Here is a 20,011-nt window from a genome sequence, read left to right on the forward strand (position 1 = left end):
CTGCTTCAGTCTCTCCCTCTCCTCAAATCATGTTTTGCATTTTAGTATTTTCTTTAACCTTATACCATACACAGAACGTGAAGGTGAGCAATAGATTCCAAAAAATGGATGCTACTCTGAAGAAATCTATGTTTTTTCAATGCATAATATATTTTTAAATCTGAATCAGGAGTGTTGGTCACATCTATGTACCCAATTCCTCCACCAGTAAAGAGGGGATTTCAAATAGGCTGCTTAATGTAAGATTCACAATGCATTTTTCTGTATCATTGACTTTTTCATCAAAAAGAAATTGAATATTTTAAAATTATTTTGCTAAGGTATGCCAATACCTCCAGATTTGGCAACTCTATACTTTGAAATCAATCTTAACCAAATATACAATACTTTGTATATTTGTTATGAAAAGCTAAACATAATTTTGAACGGCAGTACATGTAATAACTTTTCACTTATTAATATGCTTATAGATAAGTAGGTTAAATTGCATGAACATGACTCTGTACTTGGGAAATCTGAATTCAAACTTATCATTCACACTTACCTCATTTGCTAAAGCAAAGGTTCCCCAGTGAATTGCTACAGACTTCTTTGCTTGAACATCAATATGGATTCTTACTGCTTCTTCAGGATCCACATGTTGATATTTCATAAACCACCTATCAAAACACAAGGCAAAATTTTTAAGTGTTATCTAAATAAATAAGAAATCCTGCACTTAATTTCACTGGAAAGTGGCAAGGAGTCTAAAAAATAAGCTGACCTAAAATATTATGGAGTATGTATGTCTGGACAACATACAGAACATTCAATATAAGCTAGAAAACACCAACATACTCACAATGCAGCCTTCATTTATTTCACTCCTCTTTTGAAAAAGGTTTTTTCTTATCTGTATTTTTAATAGTAAAAGGACATAATACTGGTGCCTTGAGGCATGAAGGCTGTAGATTTAAATCCATCTCTGAAATAATTTCATGCTAGCATTGCATACAAAAAATACGTTTCAGAACACAGCTTAAGGGAACAATGATAAAGCAGAAGATAGAACTTGGCAATTCTTGAGGAATACTGAATTTTTATCACATAGTTCTTGTTCCTATCTTGCCTTCCCAGCCTATACATGCTTTGCTTCCACAATTATGAAAGAGCTTTTATTGTCCAAAACCACAGCTATCCCATGATAAGTAAGATACAGATGCCAAGCAAACAGATCTTTCACATACTATAGGGGATTCATCTCTAACCCCAGATAAGCTGCAAAAATAGCATGAGGACTGAAGCAAGAGAAGGTGCACCAAATTATATTCATCTAAATGGCTGTGATTGAGTGATGCTCCTTTTCCATTGTAAATTTATTATATTCCACTGTAAAATTTTAAAATACAGTTTTTTTACATCTATCTGTACTCTTGCCATCACTATATCATTTCATTTATATATTTTGATCAAACTTAAGTTTTCATACCTTGGCTCGTAAGCTCCAATGGGGATGGCTGCAAGATCAAATGGTCCAAACCTTTTACCTATCTGTTCAAAAGCAACACAGTATCCAGTATCTCCTGAAAAGAAAAACCTATTCCAAGGTCCCAAGACAGACCAGCTGCCCCAAAGAACCTTGTTGTCATCTGTTGCAGTCCTTTTGCACCAATGCTGAGAAGGGGTGAAGACAAAAGTTACCGCATCATGACCAGGGACGCAGTTCTCTTCCCACCAATCCAGTTCAATCACATTCTCACAACCGCATCTCTGCATCCAGTCTAAGAGCCCTAGAGGCACAAACCAGCGCAGCTCACTGCCAAAGCGCTCGTTTAAACTCATTACAGTGTTGTAGTCCAAATGATCATAATGCGTGTGACTGATCACGACTGCATCTATTCTAGGGAGCTGGTCTACTGTGCACGGAGGTCCTCGGAAGCGCTTGGGACCCATCAGCTGCGTAGGGGAAGCCCGCTGGCTGAAGATGGGGTCAGTGAGAAATACAAGTTCATCCATTTCCACCATAACTGAGGCATGTCCCAACCATGTGACTCGCATACCAGTTCCAGTCTTTCCAGCAAGGTCCGGGTTTTGAACAAAGTAAGGTTTTAACACTGGAAGCTCTTTATCAAGTTCCTAACAAAAAAAGAACACACAACACTCATGAGATATCTCAGAACGTACTGGGCTGTGGAACAGAAACTTCATACAAGGCACAAATCATTACATTCAAGACTTGTTTTCAAGCTGTCTGGATGCCTAAAAATGTAAACAAAACACATTCTTAGTGCTTGTTTCCCCAGCTACTTGCTACTATTACTTTTTTTTTTTGGGGGGGAGGGGGGGGAAGGAGGGGTACATTTCCACTTCTCTCTCTTGAGAGAACGAACAGCTCAAGAGTATTATCGGACCAAGGGAACTATGAACAGAGAAAAGGAGCCTGAAAGCACTGCTAAGAAAGCAAGGCATTAACAGCATGCTGGAAAAGGCTTTGGAACTTCCTGGTCTTCTTGACCTGAAAAAGAATATATATGCTGTTACTGTAACGAATGCTCAAGTTTAGCTTGTGGAACTAAATTGTGCCTTCCCCAAGTCCCAGCACAAGGAAGTCACAAATTAAAGATTAAAGAGAATGCAATGCTCCCCAAGGCATTGCACACAAGCTCTCTTCTGTTATGCTCTAGCAGAAACTCTCTTCATTATCTGTAGAAGCATCACATGGAGATTAACCTCACTCGATTAATGTTTGCTTTTACGATTCTCTCTCCATTTCTTGCCAATAACTCAATAAGCATTAGTGTGGCACAGACTAAAACTCAGATCTCATTTTCAAGGTGGTTCTTTATGCACTTTGATAATGCTTCTCAAGATGTTTTATTTAAGTCTTCTAGGGAATTAAACTTTAATTATCATCGAATAAATCACTATACTGATCTCCCTGTATGCTCAGGATGTAGTTCCAGATTGACATAAACCAACTCAACTCCATTCTCTGGTGGAACCAAGTTACCAAGATCTTCCCTGCCTGCCCTCTTGTATCGACATTAGTGTTTGTTCAGTCACTACTGAAGTCTGACAAATCAGAGAATTGATCCAACTGAACACTGATCCAGAAGTGGAAAAGATACAACTTTCCGCTTGGCCACCCTCTAAATTTGACTCAATGCACAGCCTCAAGAGCTCACAAAGGGAGCCATAGCTGAGCATGATCTGCTTAAACTGATTGTGAAACCATTCTCTCACTTTGAACAGAATGTTACATTCTTGACCACAGTTTGGTTGAAATGCATTCGCAAAAACTTTATTTTAATTAAAAAGCTTTTTATTTGAAAAAGAAAAGCCTTCTCAGAGTTCCTGACTATCCTTAGCTCTGTCCAATGGTGGCTGAGCCTCTCCCCAAATAGTTCTAAACTCCTTACATTACCTGGGAAGAATTTTCCTGTGTTAGGCAACTTCTACAATTCCTTGACATTCTTCTCTCCCCGGCTAGTAACAGCTGTCCAAACATACATTTCTGGTTCCTAGGCAGATCTCTCCATCATGGTTGTTGCTTTCATCTTCTAAGATAGTGGATCAGCCTTGGCTTATGCAGATATACAGAGCTGAACTCCAGCTCCGTTGAAAGCCCAGCTGATGCTGTGACAGTTTGGGTGCCTAAAATTTCTTAAATTATTGCATGAATACCTTTATAGAAAGCTGAATATATGGTTAATACCACCAAGCCACTTAAATCATATAAGAACAAGGAAGGTATGAGCATTAGAATGGAACAAGTTGCTGCTTCTCCAGGAAAGAGGCACCAGTTCCTTGTTTCTGTTTACTTTTACCTATATAGAAGCAACAGCGACAGAAGAAATCTGAAGCACAGATACCAGTGTTGCTATATTGTCACACTTCAAAAGAAAAGAGTGGAAGATCCACAAAACTAACAGATTATTCAAGAATGAAAACCTGGGCAATCCACTGAACTATAAGTGGTTTACCCAACTAATCAGGTTATTAAAGGCAAATTAATGGAAACCTAGATATGGAATTTAATAATTAATTATCATAATGCAATTTATGTCAGTAGGTACATTTTAAGTACTTTTTATGGAAAATGTTCTTTTTAAGTAGCTGTTTGGAAAGCTAGACTACAAATTAATCTGAGAACTCTAACTGTATCCCCTTCTGCTGGCATCTGACAAAACAAACTTTTTTAAAAATTAGCACCATGCAATATTAATAAGCAACACTAAATGGATTAGGAACTGGCTACCTGACAGATGTGAACAATGAGTTCTCAACTGCGACTCAAACATATGCACTACTAAAGGTTTTACAGGGATGCCACTAGGACCAACATTATTACATTTTGCTAGTACCTGATTACTTGAAGTAAAATTAATCACTACCAAAAGCATTTGCAAAGGTCACACAAACAGGAAGAGTGATAAATGAAGGGTAGCACAGCTGGAGAACTGGCATCCTGCCCTGTTTAACAAAATTTTCTGAACAAGAGCTCAAGGCAAACCTACAGCACAGGGAGCTGCAACTTCGAAAGCATTAACCCTGTACCAGATTTACAGATTTGTGATAGAGGCATCCAATTCAAATAAATGATTCTTCAGTGAACTAAAATCACAAATTAGGTATTTTATTAAGTAATAAGAATAAATCACACAGAGAGATACTTGAAAAAAAACCCAAAAATTAGTTCTTAATGCATGTTTGTTTAGTTTTTCAAAAGTATGCTAGAAACCAACAAATTACTGGGCACAATGAAAAAGCAGGTGGCTAAAATACTAAAGTATTATCGTCCTGGAGATCAGACTAGTTCACTGTGTTCTCAGAACTGTGTGTCATGACTCCAAACGCAAAATAACATGAACTGTTAGGAAAAACTAAATTCTGCCCTTTCAAATAAGAAGGCAACTGCTCCATTCCCTCATCGGTGGATGAAAGAGAAGTCATTCTAATCAGTGGCTATAGGATTAACACCGGGCAGTTTTCTGGCCAGTACTAGCAGCTGTTGAGAGTTTGCTTACAGTAAGCAAGGAACCACTTACCTATAGTCATGCCTCACACCCCCATCCTGAAAAAAAACAAGCTGCAGCTTCGTAAGCCTCAATATATCACCTTAGGGCCAACTAAGTTGCAAGTGGAAAAGGAGAGAGGTAGTAAAATGAATTGCCACATGACAGTTGAGTCAAACAGGAGATTACATTTATTCATTCGTAAGTTTGAGAAACACTGACCAAATATATCCCATCCTTACAATTAGTCATAGGAAAAGGAGAGATGCATTTTCAGGTTCTATTTCAAAGAACAGGAAATCAAAAAACCACTGTTTCTTGATGGTTGAAAACTTACTTCTTGGTTCAAAATCCAGACTGAAAGCCTACCTTTTATAGCATTAAGAACTCATTATTCAGACCATAAGATCTCAAACTAAGGTACAAATTTTATTGGCAGTATACTTCATAGGAAATTCTTAAGACTTGGACAACAGGATAAAACAACATAATAGACAAAATATATAATCTTACAGCACCTTTATCCTGCCTTAGCACCTTTTATTCTTTGTCAGGCTGACCAGAAACAAGCATTCATACCACTTACAACAGAACTTTGAAATATGATATTATTGTCAAATCATCTACCCACAGAAGAAAATGTGGGTTATCTTCATCACAGAAATAATATGAAAGTTCTTTCTGCTCTGCTGCTCCCTCCCCCTCTACACTCTTCTTTCTTTCCTAATGAAAAGCAAGAAGAAACACATGACTAGCTTTGGTAAGACAAGCTAATTAAACTGAAGATTTTTGGTGCTTAGTACATACTGGAATACCACTGGATTTTTCAGAAATTAGAACAATCTAAACTGTTGATCCAGCACCTAATAATTAAAGACATTTCAGTGGCACTGAAAAAAATCATTAATATAGCCTGTAATGAAAGTACAAAAAGTCTGTGCATCCTGAATAACAATAGAGGCTTGCTGTGAAGGCATGATTACAATGCATATTGCTTTTAAACAGTGAAGTATGTATCCTGGATATATAAATATATATATATTTACATTTGCAAAGTACTTTGTACAGAAAAAAACAAAGCTCTCCAGTATATGCAGGTATCACTGGGCTCTCTTAAAGTGGAAATTGAAGCATCAGGCTGTTGTGAAGATACGCTGGAGCTAACTGTGCCAACAAAGCAAGGAGCCCTCAGTTCCAACTTTAAACAAGCTCAGAAGCGCTTTAGAGGTTGAGGACACATAACTAGAAGAAGTATTGAAATGGCCAAGGATCTAAGAAGTGCATTTCACTGATCCTAAACTAGGTTTTTCTATTTCTGATTTACTTCTTGAAGCTACTAAATAACTGCAACTATTTGACAATTTCAAATGCAAAGCAACAAGTTAGTCCAAGACGAATCCTAACTGGGTCAGAGAACTTTACAGCTGGTACAGTGCAGACTTCTTTGTAATCATCCTTTATTGCAGAGATAGAGATCCTGTAAATTAGAGAAGAGAGCTGCAGTTCACCACCACCACTGGAGAGCTGTATATGCTACAGTCCGTAGCGCACCGGAGCACTGCCTTTCCGTCACTAAACAGCTTTCCTGACTGATTCTGACATGATTAGCACTTATTATACCTCTTCTACGTATACAGAATTGGGCAGTGGTCAAAGGCAGCTGGAACAGGCCAAGGGATGAATTTTGCATAAATGTGGACAAAGCACAATAATGCAGCACGTTGAAGAAAAAGAGCTTGCAGAGCTAGAGAGCTTGTATGCACTTAGGTGAAACACAGCTGCTGTTATTACTACAAAATACAAATAATGTCTAGAAACATAGCATCAGATTTAAAAACACAGTATATATTGTTGAAAGGAAATCCAAGAATGAAATAGGTTTTTTTTTTTTTTTTTTTTTTTTTTAGAACAACTATAGCTAAGATTATTTCTTCCCTAAATATATTCTCTGCCACAAATACTTAAAGAAAACTGAAAGACGCCGACTATAATGTGTTAATAAGCAACACCGCTTTTTTGTCAGTAGGGGTGGTCAAATAGCTTCTTTCACAGGTAATTCACATAACATTTAGCAAAGAGTTTATACTTTTTATTTTTATGAGATTTACAACTTTGCTTGCTTCTTCGACGCTTAAAAGCCTTATTAATGCCTACTGGTTCAAAAACAATTTCCCTAGTTGTTCACTCCTTAGCACAGTATTTCTGTACTTCAGTCAATGCATGAGAAAATACACTGAGAAGTAATATCTTAACTGTCAAGACTGTAGTCCTAATAGTCTTAACACTGTTGGTGCCACAAAGATAAACAGTGGTTCTCCAGTATCCATTCCTGTTCACAGAAATAAAGATTCTCTCAGAGATCACTTCCTCCTCCCTTTCTTTTTTAAGGCCATCTTCATGTACAATATCTGACAGAAGCAATGCAAATAAAGAATATTTCACACTAAGCTGACCTGTATCTTTAACACTTCAGTACAAATACTTGCTCAGGTTAGCTTTAACATATGCAATTTTTTTTTTTGTTTTGATGTATGGAAACAAAGAAACACAGAGATTTGCTTTGGAGAAAGGCTGGGAAAAAAAACACTTCCATAAATAAATGACAGTAATTATTTCCTATAGGTTTTTTTCCAAAAGAAAAAATACATACATACATATTTTTTTATATATATATACATACATACATATATATATATATACACACATACATACATATATATATATATAAAATGCGTATAAGATGATCTGAAAAAATGCCCAAAATTTTAGATTTTAGGTGAGGTATGCCACAGCTATTATTTTCAACATGAACAACGGTCAATAGTATGATTCACAGGGTAACACCTATTAAAAAAAGAAACACCTTAACTGAAGTTTATGGTTGAACAGGTCATTTTTGTAGTTTTCAGAAATATAAACTGAGCCGAATAAGTCAAAGGTAGAACTAACAGGAAGGAAAAAAATAAGAGTCAGAAAGGACAGAAAGGATTAACTCACATTTTTAAAAGGTAATACTAAAATCAGAGAAAAACAAAACTGATGAGAACCTAAAAATTATTGTTTAGAAATTATCCTATTTACTGATAAGGGCAGAGAGCAAAAGCAGTCGATACGAGGAACAAAAAACACGCAAGTATTTACCTGTTTTGAGCCTGGCACGTGGCTGTTATTTTTTTCCATGAGGGACCACTTCAAAATATTTGGCAAGGTTGGTGATTTCCATGTTGGCCACGGGTTGACAAATTTCCCATCTTTGCCTCTCTTTGATTTAGTTACATCTTCTTCTAATCTGTAGTCCAGCCTGAAGCTCTTCCTGGAGGTCCTGGAAGAATCACTGCCCCTGGAACCTCGACCTGAATTCTGGTATTTCCTCACTGCTTCTTTGGGATACTGGTTGCACACAGGTAAAGGCTCCTCTACATCTGTTTTCTTATCCATATCTTTGGGAGAAGAACTGAAATTAAATGTAAATTAATCAATCTTTTCTTGGATTAAGACCAACACTCATAAGAATTTTCTCACACACACTAGAAACAAGCCTGCCCTTCTTATTTTATGAGCTAATGTATTTTTCTCAACAAATATGCTTTAAAAACAGTTGCTTTTACATGATAGACTTCAAAAAACATGCCTTGGCAAGCAGACATGAGGTCTCTTTGTAGTTCAGGCAAAATTTTCTTCCCTGGTATGCACAGCTTCAGATGCTAACGCTATTATCTACCACCTACAAGTCTGAGGGGGAAGGGAACCTTAATTTACATTTTGAAAGAATTACTAAGTCCCTCCTGAAGCTTAAGACATTCGGTGCCTGATGTAATATGATCCTGCAAACCTGTCCAAGAGACACTGGAACTATATAGTACTTTAGAATTTGCCTATAGAGTGATTTTGTTCTGTAATAAAGGCAGCAGCCTCAGCTAGCATTAACAACGTATTACTTCTATCTACAAGATGCATCAACACATGCAGAAAGGTCAGACCACAAAAAACATCTGGTCACCTTTCCTATTTTGTCCAAAACAAAAGCAAAGCTTATTGTAATAACATTAGAGTTAATGTTTAAAGATAAATTTAATACAAATTTAACTGAACTGGCTAATGAAATGCCACATAAGTTTGGGATGTTTCAAGTAAATGATGGCTGCAGTATTTGTTCTTAATTCCATTGCAAAATGCAAAAATAAGTGGAGAAATTAAGAAAAGCTGATTCCTCTAAAGTCACAATTTAGGGACATTTCTCAGAAAACAGACCTCAGTAGTCAGAGTCTCTTCCTCCAAGCAGCACATATACTTTGTAGAGTTTGGGAACGTGTCCTACAGATCTCACTACATGCAAGGTGAAGAAAACAAAAAGCTGTATTTTAGTTAAGTTGCTGAAGCAATTCAGTCAAAGCAAAATGCTTCAGCTTCTATATTTACTTCCAACATTTCAGTGTTCTGTCAGCATTTAACAACAATAAAGAAAAGAGGAAGAAGAGGAGGTTGGTATTTTAAGAAGTGTTCAACTTCCTGCTACTGAGGAACTCTTACCTGATTACAAAGTAGATGATGACCAGTAACAGACAGCATGATACATTGTTCAGATACAGGAAGAAATTGTGAAAACTCTCCACCACGTTTTAAACCACCTACCTTTTCATTAGCTTATACAGTCAATCTTTAACCGAAGTATCCACATGAGAAGCACTGGGCTTCTATACCAAAGTCAGTCTACTCAAAGAACGTTTTCAGAGAATAGAATTACATAAGGCCCTCAATTTCCTTAGAAATTATATTTTTTAAGTAGCTGGTTAGACAGAACTCACTGCATTTGAGACAGAACTCAAATTCATAGTTATAGAAAAAAAAGTGCAGCATTACAGCTAAGATTGTACACACAGACAGTGTTGAACAAAAAAGGCATTTACTGGTGATGCGTCAGTTTCAAATTCAGGGCCCTTTCCTGCTACATAAGCAGAAACTGATTATTGAGCAACAAGATCGTGATGTTAATTGTGAATACATTACTATTGTTCAAAAAAACCCTGCACGGTTGATCAAAACAACTATTATTCTACCAAATGGCAGAGATAAAACATCAATGCATCAAAATCAACTTCTGGTAAAGGTGCATCAATCAACATTCAGCAGACTTTGCTGACACTGTTTTTTGAGCAGGAATACTCTTAGTTACATTATTATTTAAATGTAATTTCTTTGCATTATAATCTTGCTGTAAGCTACTGAGACCAATCCATTTATGTACCTTCTATTTCACAATAAAATATCGTAACGCCATCATAATTTTAACTGTAATTCTTGATATGCCTAGGCTTTTTCCTCAATTCTGTATTTAAAGGAATCTGCCTTCAGTGGAATGGCTACCCAACTTGCTCTATGTGATTTTAAAGTGATATAAATAGAAATAAGAAGAATGAGCACAAAAAGACAAATGGAATACCAGAAAAAAAAAATGCAACAATTGTTCCGTTATTTTAACTCAAAATTTTATGGGTATTCTTCTAATAGTATTTTCAATGTTAAGTCAGCTTATTAATTTAGCAAAGCATGCAGACACAGCATAAAACACCTACTCTTCTAGAAAACATCGTGAAAAACAAAATCACCGAAGTTTAATCACATGGGTGCTTAATTACAGGAAATCTTCTGTTAACATCTCAGATGTCTGATTTTTAAATATATAAACTACTGTAATTATTGCTCCTACAAGGCATTCTATATTAGACACAAAAGTGCCTAAGGTTTTATTTTTAAGCTTCTGTTTATTTATTCATGCATCTCTAAAATAAGCGAGTTCTGTTTTTGCTTAAATTTTTATACAAATCTTTGATCCTACTCTGAAAGTATAAATCTCTGGATGAAGAAGGCTCAACTATGCTGATAAGACAAAGACAACGCCAAGGCATTTAAGGCACTGCAGGTATCTGCTCACCAACATATCTTCCACATGATGCACATACATTACTTTCATCAGTATTCCATAAGCAATTGAAGGGGGAAAAGACCTCAGTGCTCACAGAATACTTTAAACTCTTTTATGTGCATACAAACAGGAGATATTCACAATTAACTTAAGTATTCCTGGTGACCTGTACCTTCCTTTAAAGTATCCACCTTGCCTCTTCACTTCTGTTTCATTTAAACTGGTAAAATATATCCAAGAGCATTTACGGAATACAGCACAAGAAAGCTAATCTTTCTTTTGAAAAAAATAGCAGATGATCGTTCCTAGGAAGCCAGCGTGTTTCAGTTATTAGCTTAAAATGAAATTGAACCAGCTATTAATCTAAAAGATTAGTATCTTTTTACACAAGAAATCCCTTACATACAAGGAGTTTTGGCAGCTATATTTTAAATAGCATAAAACACCCAATCAGAAATGAGAATCAGGAATTATCAGGATTGATAATTCATCCAGTTTTCCTGAGTTCTTACCAAAGAAAGATAATAGTTTGGCACTTGAAAAATCAATTTAAGCACTGGGTTGCTAGCCAAATTGTGAGCAACAGAGACACTAAAGTCAGACTAGATTAGGACTTTGTTCACTTGTGGGGGGGAGAGGGGTTGTACTCTCAGTGGGTATTTGTTATTGTAATAAGGTTGCATAGAGAAATCTTTTGTTTTCTGCAGTTTCAAACCAACAGAGGAAGACTACTATTCTATTTATGAGCATTACACCGCTTTCTTAACTCAAGATAACGGAAAACATCCTTCAGAATAAGGTGGCTTACCCACAAGATGGAAAAAAGGGATTGCCATCATTTGTACGGGAGGCTTGGACAGAAAGCACCACACCTCCACAGCACCTCCGTGCTCAGAGACGCTTCACTCTTCCAACTTCATTCAGAGAAGGGAAAGCACCCACGCGGAAGAGCTACTGAATGAGACTTTATGTAGCCATGCCAAATTCACGGTGCCAGAAAGTGCTGTAGGCAGAAGGAAAGAACAACACTATATGATGAATGGGATGAAGCCAAATATGAATCAAGAGGCAGAGCTCACATAACTGGTTTTCCAGCACCAAACATTAAGGACCTCTACTAATCTACAAAGCAAAAGAGAAAGTGTAGGTTGGGCATTGGAAACTCATGCCTTTTGGCATGGCAAATAGATTTATACCTAGAAAATAGGTATAGCCGTTGGGGTAATAGGTTTTGGATCAGTCCTTCGTTTACTTTAGCATTGCTTATATGATTGAAAACTTGAATACAAGAAAAAAATATTTTGGCTTTAATTCTTTTGTTTATTTATTAACAATATAGTTAAAAATTTTAATACTTTTTCACATTTGTTTCAAAAGAAGTTTGAAAATAGCATATATAAATTAAAAGCTACAAGAAATATTCTTTTTTTCTTTAAAAATGCTCATTTTAAACACTGTGGAGTTTCAAGTGCCAAGCTATTTTAACTTTATTTAGAATAAATGCAACAACACAAACACTATTGAATTAGTCTTCACATTTTCTTCCAATACCCTCTAACATTCCCTACTCCATACCTGAAATGAATATAATTCTCCCTACCAAACACAGAACCATGCACAGACATGCCACTACCTGTAAAGTCTGCCAAAATAAATTTAACCTTCTTTTCTACACAGAAACACATTGCTCATTTAACAAATTCATAAAATAAAAGTTTAAGAAAGAATTATAATGAAAACCCAACTACATCCACAGAGCATCAAATTTACCTTGCAAACAGTTCACAGTTTTCAAAATATCCTTATTTTTTCTGTACCTTTGAAGAAACAAACTTGTTTCATTTCTAATTGCTATTTCTGTATACAGACTATATTCAGAACTGGGCATCAACATCTAAACATCAACTAAAAGCGACAGCACACAATAACTAGTGAACTAAACTAATTTGTGCTTCATCTTAGCACCCATAGCCTTATCAAAGCAAGTATCTGAGCTTTCTGCAAGCTGCGTGTTGCTGCACATAAAATATATATATATAAAGAAAAATTCTGAGTTAATGACTGCAAAAAGTGCACTTTGGCTTGAAACTAAAAAAAAAAAAAAAAAAAAAAACCCCAAAAAACAAAGAAAAAACTTTAGCTAAAAAGCAAGATATCTGCAAACATTAGGGGGCTTACTAGTTGTTTTTTTTCCCCCAAAAAAAAACTTCCCACAAACTTAACTGACAAATCATGGCCAACTAAATTTTGGCTGTGCTTTTCTTTTTCCTTCAGGTCTGAAACTGTCTGCATTAATTAATGAACAGTTTGAGGCTGGAAAATTCTGAATGTATTTAAACTTTTATTGTGAAGTACTTCAGGCTGTTCAAACCAGTTACAGCAGCAGATTTTCCAGACACTCTTAGTATTTCATACAAAGAAGATTTCTCAAGGTTGCAACAAACTAATCTATAAATACTTTTATTGATCGAATTTTCCAATTAAGAGCAGCATTCTAGAACAAGCATTGCAGAAAGTTTCATTCAAACTGTTTTAAAAACAAGCTAGGGATTTTGTGTGATGCCCTATTCTGATGAGAGTACTTTCAAAACATGCACAGTCCCCAAAACTCCATGCTAGCATGGCCGTCTTCCATTCTTGGATGCACTCATTTTATAGCACATCTATAGCTTGCCAGCTTGTTCTTCTTTGTTCTTAAATACCAGTAAGCATCCTGACTTCACAGTAATTTTGTGTGATAACAGAATTAAAGATGAATAACTGAGCTGATATCAGAAACTGAAGTAGCTCTCCCAGTAGATGATCCCTTAAACTCAGCAAAGAATTCATCCTAATTTTATCTAGTTTTGAGAATCAACAGTAAACAAAGTTTTATTTAGACATAATAGAGATTCAGATTTTAGTTACAAATAAAGGACATACAGGAGTATGTCTAGAAACAGAAGACCATGGCTAGACACTTCACAGCAGCTCCATTACCTAATGGCTGATGGTGGCAACTGCTTATCTGCACTTATCATCCCCCAGGCTTGCCAAAACATTTATGTTCACATGGTGAATTAAATCACAAAATTGATACAATTGATCTAGATAGTCACTTCTTACCTTCCCATCTCCCTAAAGAAGTGCTTATTTTTCACCTGGATCATTGTCCAGACATGCAAAGGTTTATACCAACAAACCGGACACAGGCAAGGGCAAGAACAGGAGTATACTGTTATAAACAAAAGCTGCTTATGCCAGTACAGCATAATTTATGAGATTCATTCCCTGCCCCCCGCCACCCCAATCTAGAATTCTTTCAGTGTAGCTCAGTTACATCTGCCACAGAGTCAGATTCAAAGGCTTCCTATGCCCCTACAACATTTCATTTTCAATCTATTCCCTATCCAAAGTTTCACATTCAATAGCGGTGCTGCTTAAAACTCTCTGGTTGCCTTCTCCCCACCCCCAAAAGTGAGGTTTCATACTATAACTAAGCAAATTTGATAGCTAGCTACCACCCCAAGGAAGCCCACTCCTACTACTATACATTCCTACCTCTGCTTTCCTGCCATTCATTAAGGGAGCTAAACCAACAGAAAGTTATTCACAATGATTATGAGAGCGTATCAGCAACGCTACTATACACCTTTGGACACAAATGCAAATAGTCTTTAGAGCCATGCCCATCAGTAGTACCTGGAGTCAACTGTTTCTCAGTCCTGGCTTACATCTGAGCAGCTGCAGGTGTTGTGTGAACTGCATTAAGATGCCTCTTCCTGGAACCGGGACAGTACATGATCATTTCTCCTTTGTTTCCAACCAGCTAACTGTCCCTGTCCAATATAGGCACTTTTATACTCCCCAGATCTACTTGGGACTCATTAAATATTACACAAGTTACCTGGTACATACATATTCTGCATAGCTTAAGATCCCAGTTATGTTACTAGTTATCTCTATGTAGCACACATACCAGCACAGGTAATGGACCCAGTAGCCAGTTTCTTTACCCACACACGCCTACCGAAACAAGTCGTCTCCTTCTCTACCCTTTTACTGCTATATTGAATCAAAGTATCCCCAAACTTATGGTCATCACATTTAAAAGAGTGACCTAGACTATCATTATGGAGTTTAACAAGCAGCACTTCTGTGCTATTCCTGAAGCAGTCATAGAAGGAAAGCATGAGTCAGTCTTCCCTACTCCAAAATGGAAAGCATTTTACCGCACTCTCCCTAAACAATCCACTTTGTATCACTACCAAGGTATAGGAAAGAATGTGGGAAACTGGAGCTAGAATGAAAGTTTCCTTACCTGCACTGCTACTCAGGCTGACAACACAGAGAAGCAAGGTTTGTGCATTACAGCTGTGCTACGATATGCAAGATGGTAACTGGATAACGAATCAAAAAAACACAAGCAATTTTTAAAATGACACAAAAATAACAGAAGATAGTGCATGCACACAGCTCAGCACAGACAACCCCTGGACTGCAACAGCAAGAGTGATCTCCCTAAACAGCCCTTTACCCTTGTAAAGAGCTCCAATAAGAGTCATGCGACATGTTCCAATCCCATGATAGCATCTGGGCCTCCACATTAGTTTTCTGGTACTAACTCTTCTCTGGTAAGTATTTATGCAGATAAATATTTTATTAATTTCAGCTGGTCTATTGACACATATGTAGCTAATCACAGGTGCAGACCCTTCCAGGATGGGGCTTGCTGTTAGAACAAACAATCAAATCATGAAGTTTTGCATTTATAAACTTTAACCACCTTCCTGTGTTAACAAACTATGCATTTTATTTTTAGTATTTCAAGTTATTATGTGATGTTGAACCTCTTAGTGTGGATTTTCTTAAATAAAAGGAGGTTTTAAAATATTATAAGCTTACATTCTATCCTGAGGGTATTAAAGGTCTCCTATCTTACAGACCTTAGCTATGACTACATAATACTTACAAATAACACTACACATGAAATAAAGGATCTACTTGAGCATACTACAGCAGAAAATAGATTTGTTCTGTAACATGTGTTCATAGAGGAAAAATTAATAACTGTTTTAATAAAAGTACACAGAAATCAGGTTAAAACCTTGATCCATAGGTTCCAAATAACAAAGCAGGATCTGAAGATAATAGACCCAGAAGGATCCATTTATATTTAACTGCCATTTTTATGTATGCAACTCTGCAATTGCTAACTCCAGCTCATACTACTAAACCTTTTAATTTTCTTTTTCCTTTTCTCTCCACGCCAGAAAGGAAAAAACTCCTATGCAAATGTTCTCTAGAGCCACACTGAGAATAATCTTTTTAAACCCTATAAAACCTCAGTTATGCAGGAAGTGCAGCAACTACTAAGCACTCAACTAGCTTTTATTTTTAAGTTACTATACATAATCAGGCCATTTTTTGTTTATATACACATTTAAATGCTAGTCTAGTTCATTCCTGCTCAAGTTCAAAGTCCAAGCACATAGAATCCAATGTCATTTCCCTGCAATATCAAAATATTTCCCTAAATTCTTTATTTACTTCACACTTAGTTTTAATATATGCTCTAATTCTGCCTGCCCAAACAACACACACTCTCTCTCTCTCTCTCTCTCTGGATATGTATTCTCACACGCCTTAGATATTTACAGACTTTATAAAACTACTTAAAACATCTAACTTCAATGATATTGAAATCCAAATAATTACTTTGACATCAGTTAAACTCATTTCTTTAAGAACAAGGAAAAATTTAATTACCTTATACTTTGTTGAACGTAACTGTTCAAAGACTATGTTTCAGAGAAGTTAATCTAGAAGAAGCTCAATATTTCCAAATACTCAAGTGTAAAATCCTCAAACCTTAACACTCTAAAGACAGAAAGCATAGGAGATGCAGCATCCTTTAAGCTCTAACAAGAACACAGCAGTTAAAAGAAATTACAAGTGGTAGAATACCAGACAAAGCAAAACACAAACACCAAGGCAAATCGAAAACGTCACAACACAGAAACATCTTACCCAACAATCCTTTTTCCTGTATACAACCAGCCTTTGTCCCCACAATTTTAAATTATGCCTCACCATATATTTTAAATGAAATATAAAGTGCTGTGGTTACTAGTCAACAACAAAAGCAGTAATTTTAAAGTTGATTCCTCCCCCCCTTCTGTAGGAGTCAAGGCACATTTCCAACACAAATGTGAGCCATTTACTAATTATCAAGGCACTGTTAAAAATATGTAGGTGTTTTCAGAAGACAAAGTGTTTCATTTAAACAAACCTAAATAAAAAACACAAACAACTTGCTGTTGCCTCAATCTTATTATCAGAAATAGCTGAGCCTCACTGAAACTTTCCCTCAAAAAACAATACACAGTATGCAAAATTTCAGCCTAAACAACTGAAATTATCTCCAAACATTTTAAGATTTCATTTTTTCTTGTTTATAATAAACCTTACCCACAGATAGTATCATCAGCTCCAACTGTGCAAAGTGGTCTTACATAACAAAAATCTCTTGATATACTCCCACATTCTGTTATTCTCAATATTTGACTTTTCCTTCACATAATGCCTTGTTAAACCTTATTTTTCACAACACGGACACAATGACAGCAAAGTGTTTTACTTTATTTTTCACTTGGAAACATTCGAGTTCTCTGTTGAACAGCTTTGTCAGGTTTATCTGTTTCGCTTTAGTTGTATGCTATTCAAACTCAATCATCCCTTCTTTATACAGCTGCCACATAACTAATATATCACATGCAAATGGTAAATAACACTGACACTTCCTTTCTAGATTTTCTAAGAAATTCACATGAAGTACAACATATGGTTCAAAGAAAAATCCTTTTTACCCAAAGCTCCTAAATGCACTTAGACACAAGATGGCCAAGTGATTCACCATGGCCCTACTCTGAGCACATTAGAAGTACAACCTCAATTACAGTGCTAGCCAGCCTACTAGGTACATACTTACGGTAGTTCACTGAAAAAAAAAATAAAGCAAGATCAAGAAGGGATTTATAAATGTGACAAAAAAAAAAGTCACAGCAGATGTTACATATACGGGCACTTATTAAGGCAGCACTCACATTTTCCTAATCCCAGACAAAACAATTCCTTGCCTATTTGCATTACAGTAGAGAACTATGAAGTTAATTTCTGATCTGAGAAACTGCAACTCGGCTTCAGTCTCAGACTTATAAAGCCTGAAGGAATTTTTACCAGAAGGATTTCTGCTGAGGCAGTTCCTCAAATCTAGTTAGTTTGTACAAATAAAGACAGCAATAAGAATAGATTGCTTCCCATCAAAAAAGCTGCAGACCTCTTTTGATTTAGGCCAAACTGAAACTCAATTAGCTGTTATTTATGTTTGAGCAGTTTTACTTTCACCTCTTACCCTCCTCCTCTCCTGAAGCCTTTCTCCCACTTGTCCTTGCCATCATAGCAAATAAATCAGACAGAGCTTTCTACTCTTCTGGTACTCAAAGTTATTGTTATCTGTTTTATATTACACATCTCAATTTCAGATCATCTCAGATATTTCTGAAACAACTCTTGCAATAATTCTTGCATTAATAAAATAAAATCTTATTTCATCTGTGAAATAAGATTTTCACTTTCTTTCCCTCCAAATTTTACTTATTCAATAAATCAGGCTTCCTACTCTGTTAAATGATAAATTATTATGTGACCGCTTCCAAGAGTCTTTTGCCAGAAAACAGAGAAGTAATAAATACTAATTTATTTTCCTATCACTACCTTTACTTTTTGATGTCACCTTAGTCAGTATAGTTTGAAAAATCAAATGAAATACACGCGCACGAGTAGTACTCCCCTGCCAGCACTGTGTGCATCAGTCACTTTGAAAAGGTAAACTGAAAGCTTGCTTCGTAATTGCTATTTAACAAATGAAGATTAAGAATTACTCACCACAAGAAAAAAAAAACTGCTGAAATTGTGAAATTGGATACGAACTTTGCAGCATGCCGTCGGAACATTCAACAAACACTTTCCCTAAATCCTTACTGCAGGTAATTACTGATCATTCAGACTGTTTGACTGAACTAATTTCATTAATTACTTGGTTAATACCTTCCGCGCCGCGTTCGCGTTACGCCTCGCAAGACAGACGCTGGCCGTCAACGTCCGTTTCTGCCTCTTCTTCGGGAGGAAAACGCTCTACAACGTCCGTACCATGAAGCACGCTTTTTTTTTAGGGGATTATATAATGTGTTTCTTTTCGAGGGATACTGCAGCGTATTTTACTGTCAATTTCGTCAATTTAAGGGAAATTAAAGCATTGCCGCTGGGGGGGAAAAAAGGAGAAAAAAGTAGGACTTTCTCCTCTAGATTTTTTTTTTTTAAAAAAAACCAGTGCGAAAGGGACCTCCAAACCCCAACTTTTCCCGGCAGCCGCTAACCGCAGCTCGCAGCCGGGAGCCGCCGGCGGCAAGCGGCGGCCGGGCCGCGGCGGCCCGAGGCAGCTCCGCGGCGCCGCGCAGCCGGAGGGTCCCGCCGCCCGGCGCCGCGGGCAGGTGCGCGGCCCCCCCCCCACCGACCGGCCGGCAGGTGCCTGCCGGCCGCGGCCCCTCCGCGCCGCCCCGCGGAGCGCTGCATGCCGCCGGCAGCCCCTCACCTTCGGGGCTGCTGCCGCTGAGGCGTCTCGTCGCCCTCCTGCTCCATGCCGCCGCCCCACCCCCTCCGCGGCGGCTCCGCGGCTCGCCAGCAACGGCCGCGCGGCGGCGGCTGCTTCCCACCTGAGCAGCACGCCGCGGCGGGCGGCCCCAGGCAGCAGCTCCACAGCGCCCTGCTCCTCACCATGGCGCCGCGGCGGCGGCCACGGCTCCCCCCGCGCCGCCCGCGGGGCTGCGCGGGCTCGGGGCTGCCCCCGCCCGGCCGCTGCCCGCGGCGCAGCGGGGCAGCAAGATGGCGGCGGCGGCCGCTGGCTGCGACCTCGCCGCCCGGCTCCGGCCGCGGCCGGCGGGAGCTGCCGAGGAGCCCAGGGCGGAGACGGTCGCTTCTCGGAGGAGCGCGTACATACTGTTAAGTCTTTCCTTACCTGCTTAAACATGCAACGCCGAGGAAAGCGAAGGGCAAC

At 37.8% G+C, this 20,011-nt stretch overlaps 2 protein-coding genes across 5 annotated transcripts in view; one reads left to right on the forward strand and one right to left on the reverse strand.

The window, feature by feature from the left end:
* ARMC10 (armadillo repeat containing 10) overlaps nucleotides 1-12,216 on the forward strand; it is a 27,989-nt gene extending 15,773 nt beyond the window's left edge. Inside the window, exons 7-8 of the transcript XR_009959139.1 lie at nucleotides 8,267-8,398; nucleotides 11,625-12,216. The gene's annotated coding sequence lies outside the window, so the exon portion shown is untranslated. The remainder of the gene's footprint in view (nucleotides 1-8,266; nucleotides 8,399-11,624) is intronic.
* NAPEPLD (N-acyl phosphatidylethanolamine phospholipase D) overlaps nucleotides 1-19,722 on the reverse strand; it is a 22,313-nt gene extending 2,591 nt beyond the window's left edge. Inside the window, exons 1-5 of one of the 4 annotated variants that reach the window (XM_062581704.1) lie at nucleotides 19,550-19,629; nucleotides 19,006-19,219; nucleotides 8,136-8,448; nucleotides 1,469-2,115; nucleotides 545-659 (exon numbers count right to left, since the gene is read on the reverse strand). In XM_062581704.1, coding sequence (XP_062437688.1) covers nucleotides 545-659; nucleotides 1,469-2,115; nucleotides 8,136-8,432 — 1,059 coding nt within the window. In that variant the 5' untranslated portion in view covers nucleotides 8,433-8,448; nucleotides 19,006-19,219; nucleotides 19,550-19,629. Of the gene's footprint in view, nucleotides 1-544; nucleotides 660-1,468; nucleotides 2,116-8,135; nucleotides 8,449-9,245; nucleotides 9,321-19,005; nucleotides 19,220-19,549 lie in introns of all 4 variants that reach the window. The other 3 variants (XM_062581714.1, XM_062581724.1, XM_062581697.1) reach the window with 3 other exon arrangements.
* Between the last annotated feature and the right edge of the window lie 289 nt (nucleotides 19,723-20,011).

Source organism: Rhea pennata, chromosome 1 (assembly GCF_028389875.1).
Source record: "Rhea pennata isolate bPtePen1 chromosome 1, bPtePen1.pri, whole genome shotgun sequence".
NCBI classification, from domain to species: domain Eukaryota; kingdom Metazoa; phylum Chordata; class Aves; order Rheiformes; family Rheidae; genus Rhea; species Rhea pennata.